This window comes from Dipodomys spectabilis, unplaced genomic scaffold, assembly GCF_019054845.1.
Source record: "Dipodomys spectabilis isolate Male_0828 unplaced genomic scaffold, ASM1905484v1 ptg000725l, whole genome shotgun sequence".
Classification (NCBI taxonomy): Eukaryota; Metazoa; Chordata; class Mammalia; order Rodentia; family Heteromyidae; genus Dipodomys; species Dipodomys spectabilis.
The window spans coordinates 115001-133107 of record NW_024871402.1 but is presented as its reverse complement, the minus strand read 5'-3'; the positions used below and the strand labels follow the sequence as shown (position 1 = coordinate 133107).

General features: G+C 54.3%; 3 protein-coding genes across 10 annotated transcripts in view; 2 read left to right on the top strand and 1 right to left on the bottom strand.

The window, feature by feature from the left end:
- Positions 1–9814, top strand: part of Ep400 (E1A binding protein p400) — a 110910-nt gene extending 101096 nt beyond the window's left edge. For all 7 annotated transcript variants that reach the window (XM_042672549.1, XM_042672548.1, XM_042672551.1 and 4 more), the window contains 5 exons: positions 198–393; positions 734–858; positions 3794–3940; positions 6695–6772; positions 7449–9814. In XM_042672549.1, the coding sequence (XP_042528483.1) occupies positions 198–393; positions 734–858; positions 3794–3940; positions 6695–6772; positions 7449–7721 (819 nt within the window). In that variant the 3' untranslated portion in view covers positions 7722–9814. The remainder of the gene's footprint in view (positions 1–197; positions 394–733; positions 859–3793; positions 3941–6694; positions 6773–7448) is intronic.
- A 793-nt stretch (positions 9815–10607) lies between these two features.
- Ddx51 (DEAD-box helicase 51) lies at positions 10608–15133 on the bottom strand. Its single transcript, XM_042672556.1, has 14 exons — positions 14618–15133; positions 14027–14177; positions 13615–13760; positions 13452–13523; positions 13205–13311; positions 12943–13051; positions 12716–12861; positions 12412–12610; positions 12213–12328; positions 12021–12137; positions 11720–11821; positions 11516–11579; positions 11293–11427; positions 10608–11085 (listed from the first exon to the last, which is right to left on the bottom strand). The coding sequence occupies exons 1-14, from the start codon at positions 15128–15130 to the stop codon at positions 11059–11061; spliced, it is 2004 nt and encodes a 667-aa protein (XP_042528490.1). The 5' UTR covers positions 15131–15133; the 3' UTR covers positions 10608–11058.
- A 106-nt stretch (positions 15134–15239) lies between these two features.
- The window catches only part of Noc4l (nucleolar complex associated 4 homolog), a 7968-nt gene continuing 5100 nt past the window's right edge, over positions 15240–18107 (top strand). For both annotated transcript variants that reach the window (XR_006146447.1, XM_042672559.1), the window contains exons 1-9: positions 15240–15379; positions 15503–15623; positions 15999–16105; positions 16633–16740; positions 17033–17182; positions 17261–17360; positions 17476–17510; positions 17835–17885; positions 17963–18074. Coding sequence is in view for 1 of the 2 variants with exons in the window: in XM_042672559.1 (XP_042528493.1) it covers positions 15257–15379; positions 15503–15623; positions 15999–16105; positions 16633–16740; positions 17033–17182; positions 17261–17360; positions 17476–17510; positions 17835–17885; positions 17963–18074 (907 nt within the window). In the remaining variant the exon portion in view is untranslated. The remainder of the gene's footprint in view (positions 15380–15502; positions 15624–15998; positions 16106–16632; positions 16741–17032; positions 17183–17260; positions 17361–17475; positions 17511–17834; positions 17886–17962; positions 18075–18107) is intronic.

Here is an 18107-nt window from a genome sequence, read left to right as displayed (position 1 = left end):
CCTCATGATTCATTATTTTCTGCAGTATGTGGGCCTTCCCAGTGATACTGGGGGGGGGGGGGGGGGGGGCCAGTATCACTGCCACTTTGCAACTTTGTTATCAATCTGTATACAATTTTCATGGCTTGATGTATTGTTGAGAAATGTTGAAAATGATATATCTGAGTTTTTTTACTTTTCTTATTTCTGTTGCTTAGACTCGGGTTCCCACTTCCCAGCTGCAGGCGCCAGGGCAGATGCAAGCGCAGGCCCCTCCGCCAGCGCAGGTGGCCTTGGCGAAGCCTCCGGTGGTGTCTGTCCCAGCAGCCGTGGTGTCCTCGCCTGGCGTCACAACCCTGCCCATGAACGTCGCAGGCATCAGCGTGGCGATTGGGCAGCCTCAGAAAGCAGCAGGTGCTTATCCCCACAGCCTGGCGTGCCCCGTTGGTCCTGACAGCCCTCTCCCTACCCTGAGGCCCATTGTCGTTTAGTGTAATCTCCCACAGTGATTTCTACGGTCTAGGTTTTGGCCCAAATTAGCATTCTGACCTTTTCCCACCCTTGAACTATAACCATGAAGCACTCTTCTGGGGCTGGTATTGGCTATCTTAGTGCAGTTCCATGGCTCATCATTTCCTGTTAGAAGAGAGTCAGTTTTGGCAGCGCATTCCGTAAGCAGGGCCTCCCTGGGCCTGACAAAGTTTCAGCAGAGCGTGCTGTGAGTAGGGCCTCTCTGACAAAGTTACTCTTGCAGGGCAGACCGTTGTGGCCCAGCCTGTGCATGTCCAGCAGCTGCTGAAGCTCAAGCAGCAGGCTGTGCAGCAGCAGAAGGCTATCCAGCCACAAGTTGCCCAGGGCCAGACTGCCGTCCAGCAGAAGGTATGAGCCTCTATATAAGGTTTCACCTATGTGCATCTCTGTGCTGAGGAGGAGTCTTCAGCAGATGGCTATGTGGGGTCATAGGCCTTGCCAAGGGTGACAGGACAGGCTTCAAGGGCAGAGCTACCTGTGGGTCAGCATTATTTGTCTTCTTTCCTTTGCTGGTTGTGGGGCTTGAACTTCTGGACCTGGGTGCTGTCCCTGAGTTCTTCACCTCAAGGCAAGTGCTCTTATCACTTGAACCACAGTGCCAGGTTTCTGGTAAATTGGAGAGAAGAGTCTCATGGATGTTCCTGCCTGGGCTGGCTTTGAACTGTGATCCTCAGATCTCAGCCTCTTGAGTAGCTAGGATGACAGGTGTGAGCCACTGGTGCCCAGCTCTTTCTTACTTTTGAAATGAATCCTGTGTGAGATGATGATGGTCTGAGGCAGGAGCCCTCAGGCTGCCGGGGTCTGGCTCTGTTGAAGCTGCTTTCCAGGTGTGGAATTGTTGCCTACCTTTGAAGGGCTAGAGGGGTTCAGGGAAGCTGGGGCACTGTGCAGTATTGGGGGTTCCCTGTGGCACCATCACCCAGTTTGTGTTGGTCCTGGCTTGTTGGGAGGATAGATGAGGAAGGGGCTGGTGTAAGGAAGGAGACTGGAAGAGCTGCAGCAGATGCTAGAGGGAGACTGCCGCGAGCCCACAGCCTCTCACTGTCCAGCACTGCCTTCGTGGGTTTCTCCACAGCCTCTCACTGTCCAGCTCTGCCTTTGTGGGTTTCTCCACAGCCTCTCACTGCCCAGCTCTGCCTTTGTGGGTCTCTCCACAGCCTCTCACTGTCCAGCACTGCCTTCGTGGGTTTCTCCACAGCCTCTCACTGTCCAGCTCTGCCTTTGTGGGTTTCTCCACAGCCTCTCACTGCCCAGCTCTGCCTTTGTGGGTTTCTCCACAGCCTCTCACTGCCCAGCTCTGCCTTTGTGGGTTTCTCCACAGCCTCTCACTGCCCAGCTCTGCCTTTGTGGGTTTCTCCACAGCCTCTCACTGCCCAGCTCTGCCTTTGTGGGTCCCTCCACAGCCTCTCACTGCCCAGCTCTGCCTTTGTGGGTCCCTCCACAGCCTCTCACTGTCCAGCACTGCCTTTGTGGGTCTCTCCACAGCCTCTCACTGTCCAGCTCTGCCTTTGTGGGTCCCTCCACAGCCTCTCACTGTCCAGCACTGCCTTTGTGGGTCCCTCCACAGCCTCTCACTGTCCAGCACTGCCTTTGTGGGTCTCTCCACAGCCTCTCACTGTCCAGCACTGCCTTTGTGGGTCTCTCCACAGCCTCTCACTGCCCAGCTCTGCCTTTGTGGGTTTCTCCACAGCCTCTCACTGCCCAGCTCTGCCTTTGTGGGTCCCTCCACAGCCTCTCACTGCCCAGCTCTGCCTTTGTGGGTCTCTCCACAGCCTCTCACTGTCCAGCTCTGCCTTTGTGGGTTTCTCCACAGCCTCTCACTGCCCAGCTCTGCCTTTGTGGGTCCCTCCACAGCCTCTCACTGTCCAGTTCTGCCTTTGTGGGTCCCTCCAGAGGCTTCTGCGCTTAGTGTCTTGTTGGGAACATAGAGCCCAGACCCCCTCAGCTTGCAGATGTGCAGATGGCCTCCTGTTGGCACTCATTACAGGATACATGTGTGCTGTTCTCAGGACTGAAGTCAGTCTGTTTGAAGGCAGGTCTGACAGAGCAGAGGTGTTCATCCTCAGCCCCCTGTACTGCTCTCTGCTGAAGGTGGGACTTGCTGCACTGCTATGGCGTGCGTATTCCTCACTCAGCTGAGTGTCATTGTCATTGCCAAGGCTCCCGGAAAAGGAGCCCAGTGGCAGAGCTGGTGGCAGCAGGCTGAGGGTGGCTTCTCAAGCAGCATGCTAGATACCCGTCCTTTCTCTTAGTCATGGTCATATCATGTGAAAGACAGGGTGGGGATCTGATAGAGCTGAAAGTGTGCTGATGCCTGGCACTAGCATGCTCTGGGAGCACACAATAGGGCTGTCCTTGGGACTAAAGGAAGAGTGAGCACAAAAGGACACAGTGTCAGGAAGGGGAGATTCAGCCGGGGCTGATGTATCTGCTCCATCACAGCTGGCTAAGTGCCATTCTTATTTGGCACAGCTGATATGGGTCAAGTATAGTCACCACATCTTCCTCTGGGAGACACCACACAGCATTGCCTTCCTAGCTCTGGTGTGCCTGGTCCTCAGGAGCACAGCGACCCTTGAGATGCCCAGGCCACCTACGGTCACAGCAGGCAGCTGTGCCATCTCCCAGGCCTGATTCACAGCAGCCTTGGCTAATAGCTAATCTGCTTTGTCATGTGCTCACAAAGCCATGGCTTCTGCAGCAAACACACAGCCATATAATACAGGTCTTTCTGAATATTGGGCTCATTCCCTGGGAGGAAAAAATGATAAATCTTTTTTAACACACAAAAGTGAAGCATGCAGGTTTTTATGGCTTGTATTAAGTGTTTTCTGGGTGTCTGCCTAATTTTCCAAATCAGATTCAAGTGACTGGGTAAAGTTCAGCCATTTGCAGTGACCAGCCCCTACCCTGGTAATCAAAATGGCAGGCAGCCTCTCGGCCACACCTGAGCTCATGCAACCCAGGAGCAGGCCTCCATGTCAGAGAAGACTGAGCATGGTGGCAGAGGGGCTGACCAGGGCTCTTGGCTGAAGGGTGTAGGACCTCTCTCTGCAGGGAATGGGGTCATCTCTGCAAGGGGTCACTGCAGGCTCAGGGCAGAAGGGTAGAGCCCTGCTAAAAGCCTGGGTTGTCATCCACTGGTTATGTCTGGAATGGTGTGAGGAAGGTATTAAAACATCCAGCTTTCCCCCCCTTTGGTGACATCAGAGTTTGAATTTAAGGCCTTGTGTTTGCCACACCTGGTAGCTCTGATCCTCTCCCTTTGCTCTCCTTTCTTCAGCTAACTGCACAACAGATTGCTGCTCAGAGCCCACAGCAGAAGGTCGCATATGCTGCCCAACCAGCACTTAAAACCCAGTTTTTGACTACACCCATATCACAGGCCCAGAAACTGGCTGGGCCTCAGCAAGTACAGACCCAAATCCAGGTGAGCAGGAGTGGGGTTTGTATGTGCCGTGCAGTCTGTGAATGTGCAGGTTGGGTGCGGGAGGCTACTGGAAGCAGTGAGGGCTAAAGAACAACATTGGAGCCCAGTCTAACCACAGGGTAGAGCCTGTGGTTCTAGCCTTTTCCTGCAGCCTTGACCTCCACAGAGTCCTTGGGTAACATGCCGGTAGCCTTGTGGCATGTAGGGTTGGCTTATGCTGTTGGTGCTGGCTGACCTTCTGGTCCTCAGGTATGTTTGTGAGTCACAGATGAGTCTGCACAGCTGACCACTTGGATGTGTTCAGAGATATAAGGGGAGGCATTGCACATCCAGCTGGTTTCTACAGCAACTATCCCAGTCAGACTACTTCCAGGTGTGGCACCTGAACATGTCTTTATCTGGCAAGTGGGAAGGATATTGGTCTCTAAGTGTTTGTGTTTCTGGGAACTGAGGAGTGTTCAGTATCTTTCGTTGATTTAGCAACTTTGAGATCCTGCTCTGGGAGGTGCCAGAGTTCAGCAGTCTGGACATTGGTTGTCCCAGTGACTTGTCAGTGCATGGATGCTCTTCTTACCTACTGGTGTGTAGATGTGGTCAGGTATGTAAAGGTGCCAGTCTTTGCTGTTCTGGCTGGAGTTCTGGCTAGGCAAGACAGCCTAAGACCTTTCTCAGATCATGGAGTTATATCTTCCCAGGTCACCTTCCAAGGTTGACTGAGTTTGCTCTCAGGTCTTTAATCATCCTGGAGTTAACCTTTGTGTGTAACATAAAAGAAAGGTTCAATTTAGTTTTTCCATGTGAATACCTTGTTCCTTTTAATACTGTATATTAAAAACTGAGTTCTGAGGGTCTGCTCTGACTTTCCAGGCCCTGCCTTATGTTCACACCTTGCCCAGTTCCATTACTTTGGCTTGATAAATGACACCTGGCCTCTGGCAGGCATATTTCTCTATTCCATCCTTTCTCAGGATTGTCCTCATTATTGGTGGCTCTTTACATTTTCATAGTTAATTATAGAGTCAGTTGAGGAAGTTTATAGCCAAGTTCATTCACTGTTGGAATTGTTAGAATTGCATTGCTGTGAGTAGCATTGACACTAGTATAAACCTAGCTTCTGATGCACCCATATAATATATCTTTGGTTACTTAAGCCTTCTCTAGTGCTTTTAAGTTTCTTTTTCATAAAGGTCTCATAAATTGTATCAGGTTTCATAAATCGATTTATGTAATACTTGAGTTCAGCTTTTTTTTTTTTTTTTTGGGTCCGGTCATGGGGCCTGAACTCTGGGCCTGGACTCTGTCCCTCAGCTCTTCAGCTCAAGGCTAATGCTCTACCACTTGTGCCACAGTGCCACTCCGGCTTTTTTCTTTTTGCTTATGTGGTGCTGAGGAATCGAACCCAGGGCCTCATGCATGCAAGGCAAGCGCTCTACCACTGAGCCATCTTCCCAGCCCTTGAGTTCAGCTTTTATAGAGTATGTTTTTAAGTTTCCATCTTCTATTTGTGGCTGTTACATACACATTGATAATCTGTAGTCTTGCTCTCGATGATTATCATTTGAATAGTTTAAAGTCTTTCTTGGTGGATAATTAGAGGAAAGAGTGTCACAGACTTTTCTGCATGGGCTGTCTTTGAACTGCAATCCTCAGATCTCAGCCTGTTGAATAGCTAGGATTGCAGCTGTGAGCCACCAGTGCCTGGTTGGCAGTATTTTGTTTGCTTGTTTGTTGTTTTGTTTTTTTCAGACAAAGTCGTGCTATATGGCCCAGGCTGCCCTTGAACTTCTCTATGGTCTGTCTCCCAAGTGCCGGCTGGGATTCTAGGTGTGCATAAACATCACGCCTGCCAGAGCATTTTTTATTAAAAGAAAAAACACTGTTTAGGGAACATGGCTTAAGTGGTAAAGCACTTGTGAGGCTTGAGTTCAGTCCCCAATACTGCCAACACTTTTGTTTGTTTGTAACACAAGACCAGAAATAAGTTATGGGCGTTCAGTTAGGAGGTACTCAGGTAAGGAGTCCTACTTTTACCAATGCCCCAAAGCTCACCTGAAATGGATTTTTAGTGTCTTAAGCTATTTGTTCACTTCAAAACTATAAAAGAACTGGGTGCTAGTGACTCACTCCAGTAATCCTAACTCCTCAGGAGATTGAGATCTAAGGATCATGGTTCAAAGCCAGCTTGGGTATGACAGTATGTGAGACTCTGGCCCCCATTAAACTACCAAAAAAGCTGAAAGTGGAGCTTTGGCTCAAAGTGGCAGAGTGCTAGTCTTCAGCAAAAAGGTCAAGGACAAAGCCCAGGCTCTCAAGCCCCAGGGACACACACTCTCTCTCTCCCTCTCCCTGTCTCTCTCTCTCTCTCTCTGGTAGGGTTGGGAATGTGTTTTAGTGATAGAGTGCTTGCCCACACACACATACTCTTGTAGGGTTGGGAATGTGTCTTAGTGGTAGAGTGCTTGCCTACACACACACACTCTTGTAGGGTTGGGAATGTGTCTTAGTGGTAGAGTGCTTGCCTAGCATGAATGAAGCCCTGGGTTTGATTAAATACCACATAAGCAGAAAAAGCCAGAAGTGGTGCTGTGGTTCAAGTGGTAGAGTGTTAGCCTTGAGCACAAGAAGCTCAGGGACCGTGCCCAGGTCTAGAGTTCAGGCAAAGATCGATTCCCTTCTCCCCCGCCCCCCACACCAAAAAAAAAGGAAAAGAGAAAAACTTCTGACTCGTGTGTTTACTTCTCTGCTTTATCAAAGGTTGCAAAACTTCCACAAGTTGTCCAGCAACAAACACCTGTGGCCAGCATTCAGCAGGTTGCCTCTGCTTCTCAGCAGGTAGGATGTGGAAAGACATTGTGGCTTAAACAGACACATAGACTTTTTAATAAACTGGACGCTTATTTTGATAGCATTTCTGGTTTTTCATCCTGATTAAAGAATTACTTTTGATTTTCATAATGCATACAAAAGCATCAGCTCTGGGGAAGAAGCAGACATCCTTAACTAGGGAGCAAAGAACTGTCAACAGGGCATTCCAGTGGTCTGCTATGCTGACGCCCTGGCCCATTCCTCATTATGCGGGTACCTTTGGTGGTCCACTTTCCCGGATTCCTGGGAGGGTAAACCTAAAGGAGGACTGTGCTTGCAGTGTAGAGCTGGGACAGATAGGCATGTTGACTGGAGGCAATGGGGCCCTGCCCCAAGGCTTTCTCCTGTTTTTATTTATAGTGCAAAATGTGCTATGTGGTATAACACCTTAAGTTTAAAGCAGTTTCTCCCTAACTTTTTACTTTGTTCAAGTGACACTGGCATATGATTTCAAGAAAGGAAGTAAGGTTCAACCTGCCTCCTGACCCATCCCTGCCATTCTTCCCTGAACTTAATATAGCACTGCTTTGTTCCCTGCTCTGCTCTGTTAGAATCGAGTTGAGGTGGTCTGGTGGCTCTCACTGTCAGAGCAGTATGCTTGCTGGCCAGTGCTCTGGTGATATGTTCCCCTCATCCCCTTCAGGCTTCTCCGCAGACAGTGACCCTCACACAGGCAGCGACAGCAGGGCAGCAGGTGCAGGTGATCCCAGCGGTGACTGCCACAGCCCAGGTGGTGCAGCAGAAGCTCATACAGCAGCAGGTGGTGACCACAGCTTCAGCCCCACTTCAGACCCCTGGGGGTCCAAGCCCAGCACAGGTCCCAGCCAGCTCCGACAGCCCAAGCCAGCAGCCCAAGCTGCAGATGAGAGTTCCTGCCGTGAGATTAAAGACACCCACCAAGCCTCCGTGCCAGTAGGAAGGAAGGCAAGAGAGGCCTTTGCATGGAGAACACCACGCCATTTCTGGGTGCTGGGGTAGCACCCTGCAGAACAGACAGCACTCGGCAGCCACTGTCAGTGCAGAGTTGTGTGAGACTATCTTAACATGTGCGACGCTGCAGGAAGAATGGTCCTATCTGTGTTTGTGACAAGTTGAAAAAGTGACAATGGAGACGTTTCTTTCAGTTTTCCTCCAAGGCAGTGGTGCTTGTTTTGAAAGCCATGTAGAGTTTCTATTAGTACGTAGTATTTAGCACGCTCCAGAAGCCATTGGGCATGTGCAGTGAAGTCATAAAATAGACTCTACTTGCTAAAACCTGGCCTCTGGCACTGTCTGCTGTGGTTTGGGTAGAAGACTCAGCCACCTCCTCAAGGAATGATCGCAGAAGATAACCTGAGACCAGCTTCTCGCTCCATAGGCACCACTGAGGATGTCCCCCCTCGTAATGCATGGTTTAATTCCAACGGGAAATACTTAGTACTGATTCCCACCCAGGTACACCTGGCGTACCCCTGCTCACGTGGAAGGAACCTGTGACTGGATTTTCATTCCAAAGAATGGCCAGTGTGGCTTCTGGCCCTGCCACAGTAGTGGGAGCTTTCACTTGAAGGAGCTTTGGGTCCCATGCCATCTCTGTATGCCACACGTCTCCAGGGAACTTTTGTGAAACTTCTGGTGTGAGGCCCACGGTGGCACATCTTGTTGGGTTGCAGATGTCACACAATGTGTGGCAGTAAGACAACTCAGTGGGATCTGGGAACAGGGTCACGGACCCCTTGCTGTAGCCCTGCCCTGCCCTGTCCTGGCTTGTTCTGGAAAGCATTCTGTCCACGCATTCAGAGGGACCCTATGGGGCCAGCACACCAACTTCTGTTGCATGGTAGCAGCAAACTTGTGGTTCTGCGGGTCAGCTGGAGTGCTGCTGTCCAGCTGGGGCAGGCCTGAGTTGAGGGGGTGTCATGTGTACCTTTTAGGGTTGGGTAGGCCAACTGTGGCTCTTCCCCTTACTGTTCTCACTGAGGAGGTCAGCACCCAACAGCACACATCAGTGTCATGCCACTGCAGCCGCGTAATTGTATCTGCTGTTCCCATTTCATCAAGTCCACACTACAGTATCTTCTGCCTCCGTGGCTTGTGTACGCCAGAATGTGGTGGCATTTTCCAACACTTACCCCAAACTTCCTTTTGAGTTACTGATTTGACATTTGGAAAAAAGCATAAGCCAAGTGTTGCAAAAACAGACTTGACATGTTATTTGTCAGCTGAGCACTGTCTGCTCACAGCAGGCCATAGTCCTCTCCTGGTGTGCTGTACCAGGGAGCATGGTCTCCCCCACACTCTTCAGATCTGGCTCCTCGTGACAGCGTCTGCTTGTCAGTACTGTGCTCATCCTTCTTTGTTCCTCCCACCATGTTGGCAGCCTTTTCTTAGAAGCCAAAAGCTGTATCACTTATTTCAGCAGGCCCTACATGGACTATCTGCCAAAGTTCTCTGCAAGTCTGGAAGAGCAGATTGGGGCTTGCCCCCGAGCAGACTTGGGATTGAGGGCACTTGTGGGCTGGCCTCCTACCCAAGCATCTCCTCTCACTCTGAAGTGTGCCTGCAGCAGGCTCCAATACACAATGCGAGCAGACTTGTTCATACTGTCACTTGGTGACAGCAGCTCCCACCAACCTGAGTGATCTCCTTTCCTGCCTTCCTCCTCTAAGGAAGTATGTATGAGGTTTTCAGAACAGAACATAAATGCAGAATCTAGAACTGCAGACTAACTAACCCCGTGGCAAACAGGACCCAACTAGTCTTAAAGCAAGAGGAAGGCCAGACATTTCTAATGCTCCCTAGGGGTGAGTCAAGTGTGGGACAAGCAGATGCTGGACAGGCAAGGGCTTCCTTTGTGCGGTTGTTTTTGTTCACTTTGTAACGTTAGCTGTTGTGTTTCAGAATATAAGGAACAAGTCTGAATTGTAAATACTTTGTAAACACAAGCATTTGTACTTGAAGAGTAGGATTTTAAAGGGTACTGATGTGTCCTACCAAATGAAAGGCATAATAAAGTGCCCCTTTTTTATACTTCTTTTGTGTTATCTGTAATAAGAGTAGTAGTATTTAAGTTAAAATAAGATTGTGAGCTGAGCCACAAGCTGGTGGCTCACGCCTGTTATCCTAGTTACTCAGGAGGTTGGGATCTGAGGATTGCAGTTCATAGCCATCCTGGATAGGAAGGTCCCGTGAGACTTATCTCCGATGAACCAATAAAAAACTGAAGTGGAGCTGTGGCTCAAAGTGGTAGGGAGCTAGTTTGTCTTGCTGGCTTTGAACCGCAACCCTCAGACCTGTCTCCTGAGTGGCTAGGATTACAGGCAGGCCTGAGCCGCCTGCTTGCTTTGAAGTCAAAGTTGGCTGCTCAGATGGGAAGCCGATCAATGCGTGCCTTATAGGAAGTCAGAGTCCTGGAGGTGGGAAGGGCATGGAGTGCTGTGGGCCTGACGTGGAGGGGGGTGGGAAGGGCAGGGGCGCTAGCCCACATCTAGGGCTAGTGGGAATTTTCCAGATGGTTGGGAGGAAGGGGAAGTCAGGGACTGAGGCAGGAGAATGTCTGGAGCCCTCCCCAAATCCAGGTTCCCAGAGGTAGCCTTGCACCTACTGAGACCTGTTCTTGCAGCTCTTCCGCTCAGACAAAGAAAGGGGTAAGAGTGGGGGTGGGGGGGAGAGTCGTGTGAGTTTGGGGCCAGCTGGAGGCACCTCCAGTAGATGTCCGTCTGTCTGTTCTGGAGCCATAGGTACCTAAGAACATGGCAGAGGGCTCTGCCGCCAACATTTTTCTGTACTGTCTTCATACAAACAAAATTAGTTCCTCTTTAAAAAAAACAAAAAAACTTTAATACCTAAAAAAAGCCTTCTAACAAATGGAGATGGTCAATGACAGAGTCTCTTCATCCCTTCAATATGAGGGTTGTAGGGCAGAACGTGACACCTGTGATGTGAATCACAGAGCACTGCTGACTGCGGACACCTGCTACTATGAAAAGATCTTTGATGTCAGTCTCCCCATACTTTCCAACTGTCCTATCCAGGCTTCAGCCTCATCGGAGTTTATTTCCAGAGGCCAACGGGACCCGAGGCCACACAAATCCCATGACGCTTGCAGGCCTGAGCTGAGGTCCAGGCTGTGCCCTACACAAAGGAAACTGGCGGGAAAGGGGCCGTCCACACTGGCTGCTTCCTCAGAAGTTTCTTCTCACACAGCATCCAGTGCTCAGGGCAGATAGCACTTAACCAGCAGCAGGGTCCCTCCGGTTCCCCAAGTCCCCTGCCTAGATCAACTTGGACTTTTGCTCTTCCTGCAGGAGGTAGAGGAAGTGTTAGTACCTGTCCAGGCTGTCTGCAGGGCCCAACCTAGCATCAAGGAAAAGCAAGAGTGAGCTCAGGCTCACTGAAGAACTCTCTATGGCTTTAAGCGGGCACTGGAGGACACACATCCTCAGGATGAGTCCTGACATCTACTCAAGAGCCTGAGGCTCAGCTGTCCCAGGCCCAGTAGTCCTCACCTTGACAGTCCTCTCCAATTGGGACAGGGCTTCCTGATACCGAGGAACCAGCGGCTGCAAGAGCTCATTGGGGACCTCATTGCAAGTCAGCTCAGGCACCCCAGCTTTTGCCAGCATGCGGAGGAACTTCTTCTCCTGTAAGGAAAGGTTCTCACATGCCAGTTGCAGCCCCCCTAGCACCAGAGATCTCCCCCAGACTCCACTGAGACCCACAAAACCTCACCTGCACTTTCAAGAGCAGGGTGAAGGCCTGTCCAGTTTTTCCAGCTCGAGCTGTTCTCCCAACTCTGAAATCAAACACAGCTGTCTCCAGACAGTGGCCCTGACCCTTCAGAGATCTCACAGAAGGACAGCTCTTTGCTGGCCACACATGGAGCTCTTGGGAGTGTACAAGCTCCGAGTCCCAGAAGCACTGTGCCACTCTCACCTGTGCACGTAGGTCCTCAGGTACTGGGGCGCATCGTAGTTGACCACCAGCTCCACACCCTGCACGTCAATGCCTCGGGCAGTGGCGTCTGTGCTGATGAGGCTGATGGAACACAGCTCTGAGGACTCTGCTAACCAGAAGTGTTACACCCCACTTAAGCCCACCCTTCCTCAGAGAAAGCAAGAAGCTCCAGGCCTTGAGCCATAGAGTTGGGCACAGGAGGCCAATTTCTGGAAGCAATCACCCTTGGGAGAGCCCCACTCCTCCATACAGCAGACTCTGCCCCTGACTGAGTACTCACAGCTGGATCTTGCCCTGCTCAAACTGCTTCAGTATCTTCTTCCTCTGGCTGGGTCCGTAGCAGGAGGAAAACTCAGCCACACTTACACCTCCAAAAGCTTGTACTAGCAGGAAAAGCCTGGGAGAGAAGACGGAGCTAGGTGGTGCCAGGGTCCCAGTCTGCCTCAGCATACATGCTCTAACCTAAGCTTACCTATGGGCATTCTCTCGGGAATTGGTGAAGCAGAGGGTCCTGGACACGTCCGTCCTAAGGACCAGGTGCAGGACTGTAAGTGGCTTGGAGCTAAGTCTGCAAGGCACGTAGTGGTGCTGTGGGGAATAGAAGGGGTGAGGCAGAAGACTGGGGCCTGGTCACCAGCCTGAGCCCCATGGGGAAGGTGTATTCCACTGACCTGGAGCCCCATGGGGAAGGCATACTTCCCCTTGGAGTCCCCGTCCATTGTCATTTCCCCATCCTCAGTGCCCCTCTGAACCACGCCTGTAGAGAAAAGCCGAGGCCGATAGAGGCCAAGCCGCTGCAGTTTCTCAGGATTCTGTGTTAGGGTGGCTGAGAATAACAACTTCTGCAGAGGCATCTGAGGGTAGCAGGTGCTGGAAGACAAGGGGAGTGCTGGCAGGATGAGGCTTCTAGTGCTGTCCTGACTTGCAGGACAACCTTCTGTCAGCACAGCATGCGTTCAGGCACAGACAGGATACCTCTGGGCAGTTACAGCTTGGGGCTGCCTTCTCTGGAGCAGGGCACAGGGGTCTGCAGGGCTCTTGCTGTGGAAAGCTGCTGCCACCACCCGCGGCAGCCAGGACTGGTGCATGCTGTCGATCATTCGGTCAGCCTCATCAATCACCTTTAGAAATCAGGAGCCAGTTAGCTGGGACACTTGCTGAGGCCGGGTCAGCTCAGGGACCAGGCTCCCAGGGTAGGTTACCAGGAAGCGGAGCTGCTGGAGGCTGAATCCTGGAGTCTGATCAATGTGGTCCACCAGGCGGCCAGGTGTGGCCACCACAATGTCAGCCAAGCAGCGGTAGCTATCTGCTCTACAAATCAGAACAACAGAAAGAAGCTGCTTCCAGGGCTTTCTAATAAGCACTACCTGTACCACACACAACACTTCAGTTCACTCTGACCCCAGGAATCCAGCAAGCACACACAGGGCGCCTCTGGAGGAGCCCACCACTGGCATTACGTACATCTTTTGGACAAGGCTCTCTTGTTCTTTAGCCAGCGACTTCTGTCCGGTAACCAGGGCAACACGGAGAGATGTGTTGTCTGTGTAAATGTTGAACACTTTGCTCACCTACAAGAGGTCTCTGTCACTGGCCAAGGTTAAGTGCTGGCCCTACCTTGAACTCTAGTGTAAGTCACTCAGGGACTGAGGTCCACATGTGCCCAGTGGGGTGGCTGGGCACTCCATACTTGGAAGTACGGTTGATATACCTGCTGGGCCAATTCTTTGGTGGGCAGCACAACCAGGGCACGGACGTGGCAAACCACACGATGCAACAGGGCCTGTAGGGAGAGTGGGAAGGAGGGCCATCTGCATAAGTAGGGGTGGCTCTCTGCTTCCTCAGTGGGCAGAGAAGGGGACCCTAGCGCTCACCTGTACAACTGGGATGACAAAGGCCAGAGTCTTCCCACTGCCAGTTGGGGCAGAAACACAGAGGTCGCTGGGCTGGTAACCCCCTCTCCCCACCAGAAACCCACTGACTGCGTTCTCTAGGAGGGCTGGAATCACAGCTGCCTGGACTGGACAACAGCAGGGAAGAGACGGGCCTGGTCAGGTTTACAGCAGGACCAGCCCTACCTCAGGGACCCATTTGCTCAAGGACAGCACCAAGGGCACAAGGAGGGCCTGGCTTGAGAAGCCCAAGTGTTTACACCAGGAGCTCAAGCTGCAGGACACCAAGGCACACCTGATGTTCCATACGGCAGGGACTTCTGCCCCATGGCCAGCAGCCTGGAAGAGGCTGCTCTAGGAGTGTTCCCTGCCTGGCTGCCAGGGGCTGGAGCACCTGGGAAGTAGGAGGAGATGCCATGTGCCCTCAGCTGTTTCTGCAGGTCAGGGTGCACCTCAGGAATGGCCTCAAGTGGAGTAAGATCCTCGGTGACATTCTTCCTGACACAGCTCGGCTCAGCCAGCCACAGTGGCAGGAAAGGCTGGACCTAACCCCAGAAGACAAGAGAGACCAAGAGAATTCTGCCAGTGAGAGCAGCAAAGCAGGCAAGAGCCACAAAAGTCAAGCAAAGAGGCTGGCGGCCCCAAAAGGCCCTGACCAGTCTGACTTCAATCCTCCACCCGTCCAATTTCCATCCCACTTTTCAAATGACATCAACTCAAGCAAGTGTGGCGGCAGAAGGCAGCAGACCCACCCAGAGCACACCACAGGCACCCCAGCACCCCAGAACGAAACTCCGCTGCGGCAACGCTGTTGGTAGCAGTTGTACTGCCTGCTGCCTGGCTGGACACCGGTCCCGGCCTGGTGGTTCCCCCAGGCCCCCGCTCCCAGGGCGCTCTGCAAGCCTTCTCCCCCACTGCCGGCGCCCAGGTGCTAAGTGAGGATGACGCGGAGACCTCTTGCCGTTCCCTCCCCAGCGGCGCTCACCTTGGGCGTCTTGCTCCGGGCGAAGCCTCCCAGGACCGGGCCGGGTCCCGGAAGTCCAGGCGTCCCCTTCAGGGCCCGCCCGTCGAGGGCCGCCTGGGCCTCGTGGCGCTCGCGGCGCGCCCGCGGCGCCGTCTCGCCGTTGCCTGCGAGGCAGGCAGGGCCCGGTGGGGCGTCGTCCCGCCGCGGCCCTGGTCCCCAACCCGAGCCGGCCGGCCTGCCCGCGCCGGCGGCCTCGCCGTCCGCTCTCCGCCGCTTCGGCCGGGGCGCGTCCGGGCCGTCTGTCCGCCGAGGCCGCCGCCGGGGCCGCCGCCGCCGCCGGGCCGCGGCCTCCGGGGTCCCCGCGGCAGTCTCGGGGTCCGGCTCCGGTTCCTGCCGCTGGCGCTGGCGCTCGCGGGCCCGGCACTGCAGCCGCTCGAGCAGCGCACGGGCCCCGCGGCGTCGCCCGCACTCCGCCTCGGCCTCGGGCTGCCCGGCGCCGAGGCCCGAGTACCGGGCGACGTGAAACAGCGCCATGCGCACGAGCAAGGCGTGCGGCCAGAACGTCGCGGGCGCGCCGGATGACGTCACGGGCGCGCCGGGATGACGCCGCGGGCGCGCCGGGATGACGCCGCGGGCGCGCCGGACTAGGCTGGCGGCAGCATGGAGCCCGAGCGGGAGCCGGCCGCGGCGGGCGCGCGTCCGGACCTGGGCGGCCTGCTGCGGGCGGTGCTGGCGAGCCGCGGCCAGGCCAACTCTGTGTTTGATATCCTGGCCGTACTGCAGGTGCGCGGGCCGCGGCGCCCGGGCGCCCCGGGGCCTCCTCGCCCGAGGCCGGACGCCGAGTTGAGGCCGGGCTGGGAGAGGTGGCGCGGGCCGCTGGTCACCCGGTCTGGCCTCTCTTTGCAGTCTGAGGACCTGGAGGAGATCCAGGAAGCCGTACACACGTGCGGCAGACTATTTGGGGCCCTGCTGGAGCGGAGAGAACTATTCGTGGGCCAGCTGCCCTCTGAGGACACGGTCCGGGCAGGTAAGGGTCCCGCGGGAGGCGGGAGGCGGTGGGAGGCACGCCGGGTTCTCTGGGGGAGAGACGGCATGTCTGTGTCCGCACGCGTGAATGCCGTCGAGGGGTAACTTCTCCCAGTGCGCTTTGTGCCACACTCGAAGGCTCACTTGCTACGGGTTGTGTGTTCAGTCTGCGACACGTCCAGGCCCCGGGGCAGTGTGAGGAGAGGGGAGAGGGGGTGGGGGGCAACGTAGGAGGGCACCTGGTGCCTGTTTTCAGGGCTTAGGGAATATCTGGTAACTGTAGGGGTCTCGGGGCTGGTTCCCATGTGTGGAGGTTGGAAGCCCTGCCTGGCATATGTGAGTGTCAGGTCAGATGGCCCCCAACTGTTCCCTTCAGGGTCCCAGGGAGCCGTGTGTAAGTATAAGGTGTGGATGAGACACCGCTATCACAGCTGCTGTAATCGCCTGCAGGAGCTGCTTGCCCATCGGGCGTTCCAGGTCAAGGTGAGGTTCCAGGTCACTTTTGTCTGTCTCCTCTCCAACTCTAGAGTTTTCCACAAAGCGGAGGCGGCAGGCAGCAGGAGAGGGGGTGCCACGGCCTGTCTGTCCTCACATGAGGCCGTTAAGCTTTTTGGTGCCATCCTGCTGCCCCTGGAGGTGTAGTGTTTGTAATTGTGGTTCTAGAACTGTCCTGAGCCCTGCTCTGCGTGGGTCACTGTTCTGGTTCCCATGCCCGGGTCTTTGCTCAGTGTGTGAAGTTGGCAGTGTCAAGGGAACGGTCGCGTAGCTCCATGCCCAGATGCCTTTGCATCATGGTGCCCTCACCCCTTCTCGTGGTTGGGACTTGCAAGCCCAGACCATGAGTGGAGACAGTGCGGAGCAAGACATGGCAGGGTTGGTTTTTTCTTTCTGCTTCATAGCCTAATCCTGGGCCTGATTGTAAGGGGTCCCCAGACTGAGGTGTGCTGGGGGCCCGAGGAGGTTTACCGGGAGGGGAAGTGTCATGGTCTCTCCATTCCCACGCTTCACAGGAGCAGGCCCTCAGGGTGCTCATGACGTTTGTGCAGCTGGAAGGAGCACAGCCCTTGGAGAAGGCCCAGTGGGAGGGCCACTACCTGTTCCCCCACAGTCTCTTCAGGGTGAGCCCTGGGGACCCAGAGCACTGCTCCATGCATACAAGATGGGTTCTGGGAGTGAGCTGCCTGAGCTGGTGGCTGGAGGATGGCATGCTCTGCCTTCTTCTTGCTTTGGGGGCCGAGGGACACTGACTCCTGCAGGTCTCTTGAAGGTGGCGGGGGGGGGGGGGTGTGTGGTTCCTTGGCAGTGGAAAGAGGGAGTATGTGGCCAGACCCTTGGTGGTGGTGGCTCAATAGGGCCCTGGCACCGGGTGCTGCAAGGGGGAGAAGGTCCTCACTGCACCCCTGCCCCCAGGTAGTGGTGGGAGGCCTCCTCTCCTCCGAGGAGGACCAGAGCCTGCTCATCTCCCAGTTCTGCCAGTACTTGGAACATGATGACATCCGTTACCACACAATGCAGGCAGCTGCGGCCACCACAGCCAAGGTCACCACCCAGCAGCCCGAGGTGAGCAGCTAGTCCGTCACCTGCCCGGTGGCACCTCAGGGAGGCAGGTGAGTGGTACTCAGTCCAGGTTTCCTGCAGGCATCCCTCACCTTCTGGAACAATGCGTTCACACTGTTGTCTGCAGTAAGCCTGCCCTCCCAAGATGGTGAGGTCACCAACTTCTATGTGAAACACACAGGTAATGGTCCTGGGCCAAGCCCAGAGAGGGTGTACAGAGCACTGACCAGGTCTGACAGCCTGGCTGCTTTGCCTCTCTCTGGCATGCTGGGAAACACTACTCATTGTCCTTACAGAGCTGTCCAACAAGTGGAAGGTCACTCATCTGAAGGTGAGATACTTCTGGAGGCTTAGTTGGCTTTCCTGGGGCACAACATCCTCTTCCTGGGTAGAAAGAGGCCCAGTGAGGTAGGCTGTGAGATGTGTCTGGCCACTTTATCACTAGCTTTGGGCTTGAGCCCCTATGCTCTCTGTGCCTACAGGGATGTCCTTGCCGTTTGTACTAAGGCTTCTTAGCCTGCAGGCCCAGGTCTGGTGCTGCCAGTCTGGCCTGTGGCTCCAGACTGTATGTGTGGATGGCCCCCGACGCCACCCCCGGGCTGGGGAGGGGACATGTATGGTTCAGTGGAGCTAGTGCAGCCCTCTCTCATTGCAGGAGCATAGGAAGGCCTTCCAGGCAATGTGGCTCTGCTTCCTCAAGCACAAGGTAGGGCAATGGGCCTGGGGGACTAAGGTCTTAAAGTGGGCAGCCACCTGTACCCTGACTTCCTGTGATCTTCCCAGCTGCCTCTCAGCCTGTATAAGAAGGTGCTCGTGGTTATGCATGACTCCATCTTGCCTCACCTGGCCCAACCCACCCTCATGATTGACTTCCTTACTAGTGCTTGTGATGTGGGTGAGTTCACACACATGGTCACGTCTCTTAACC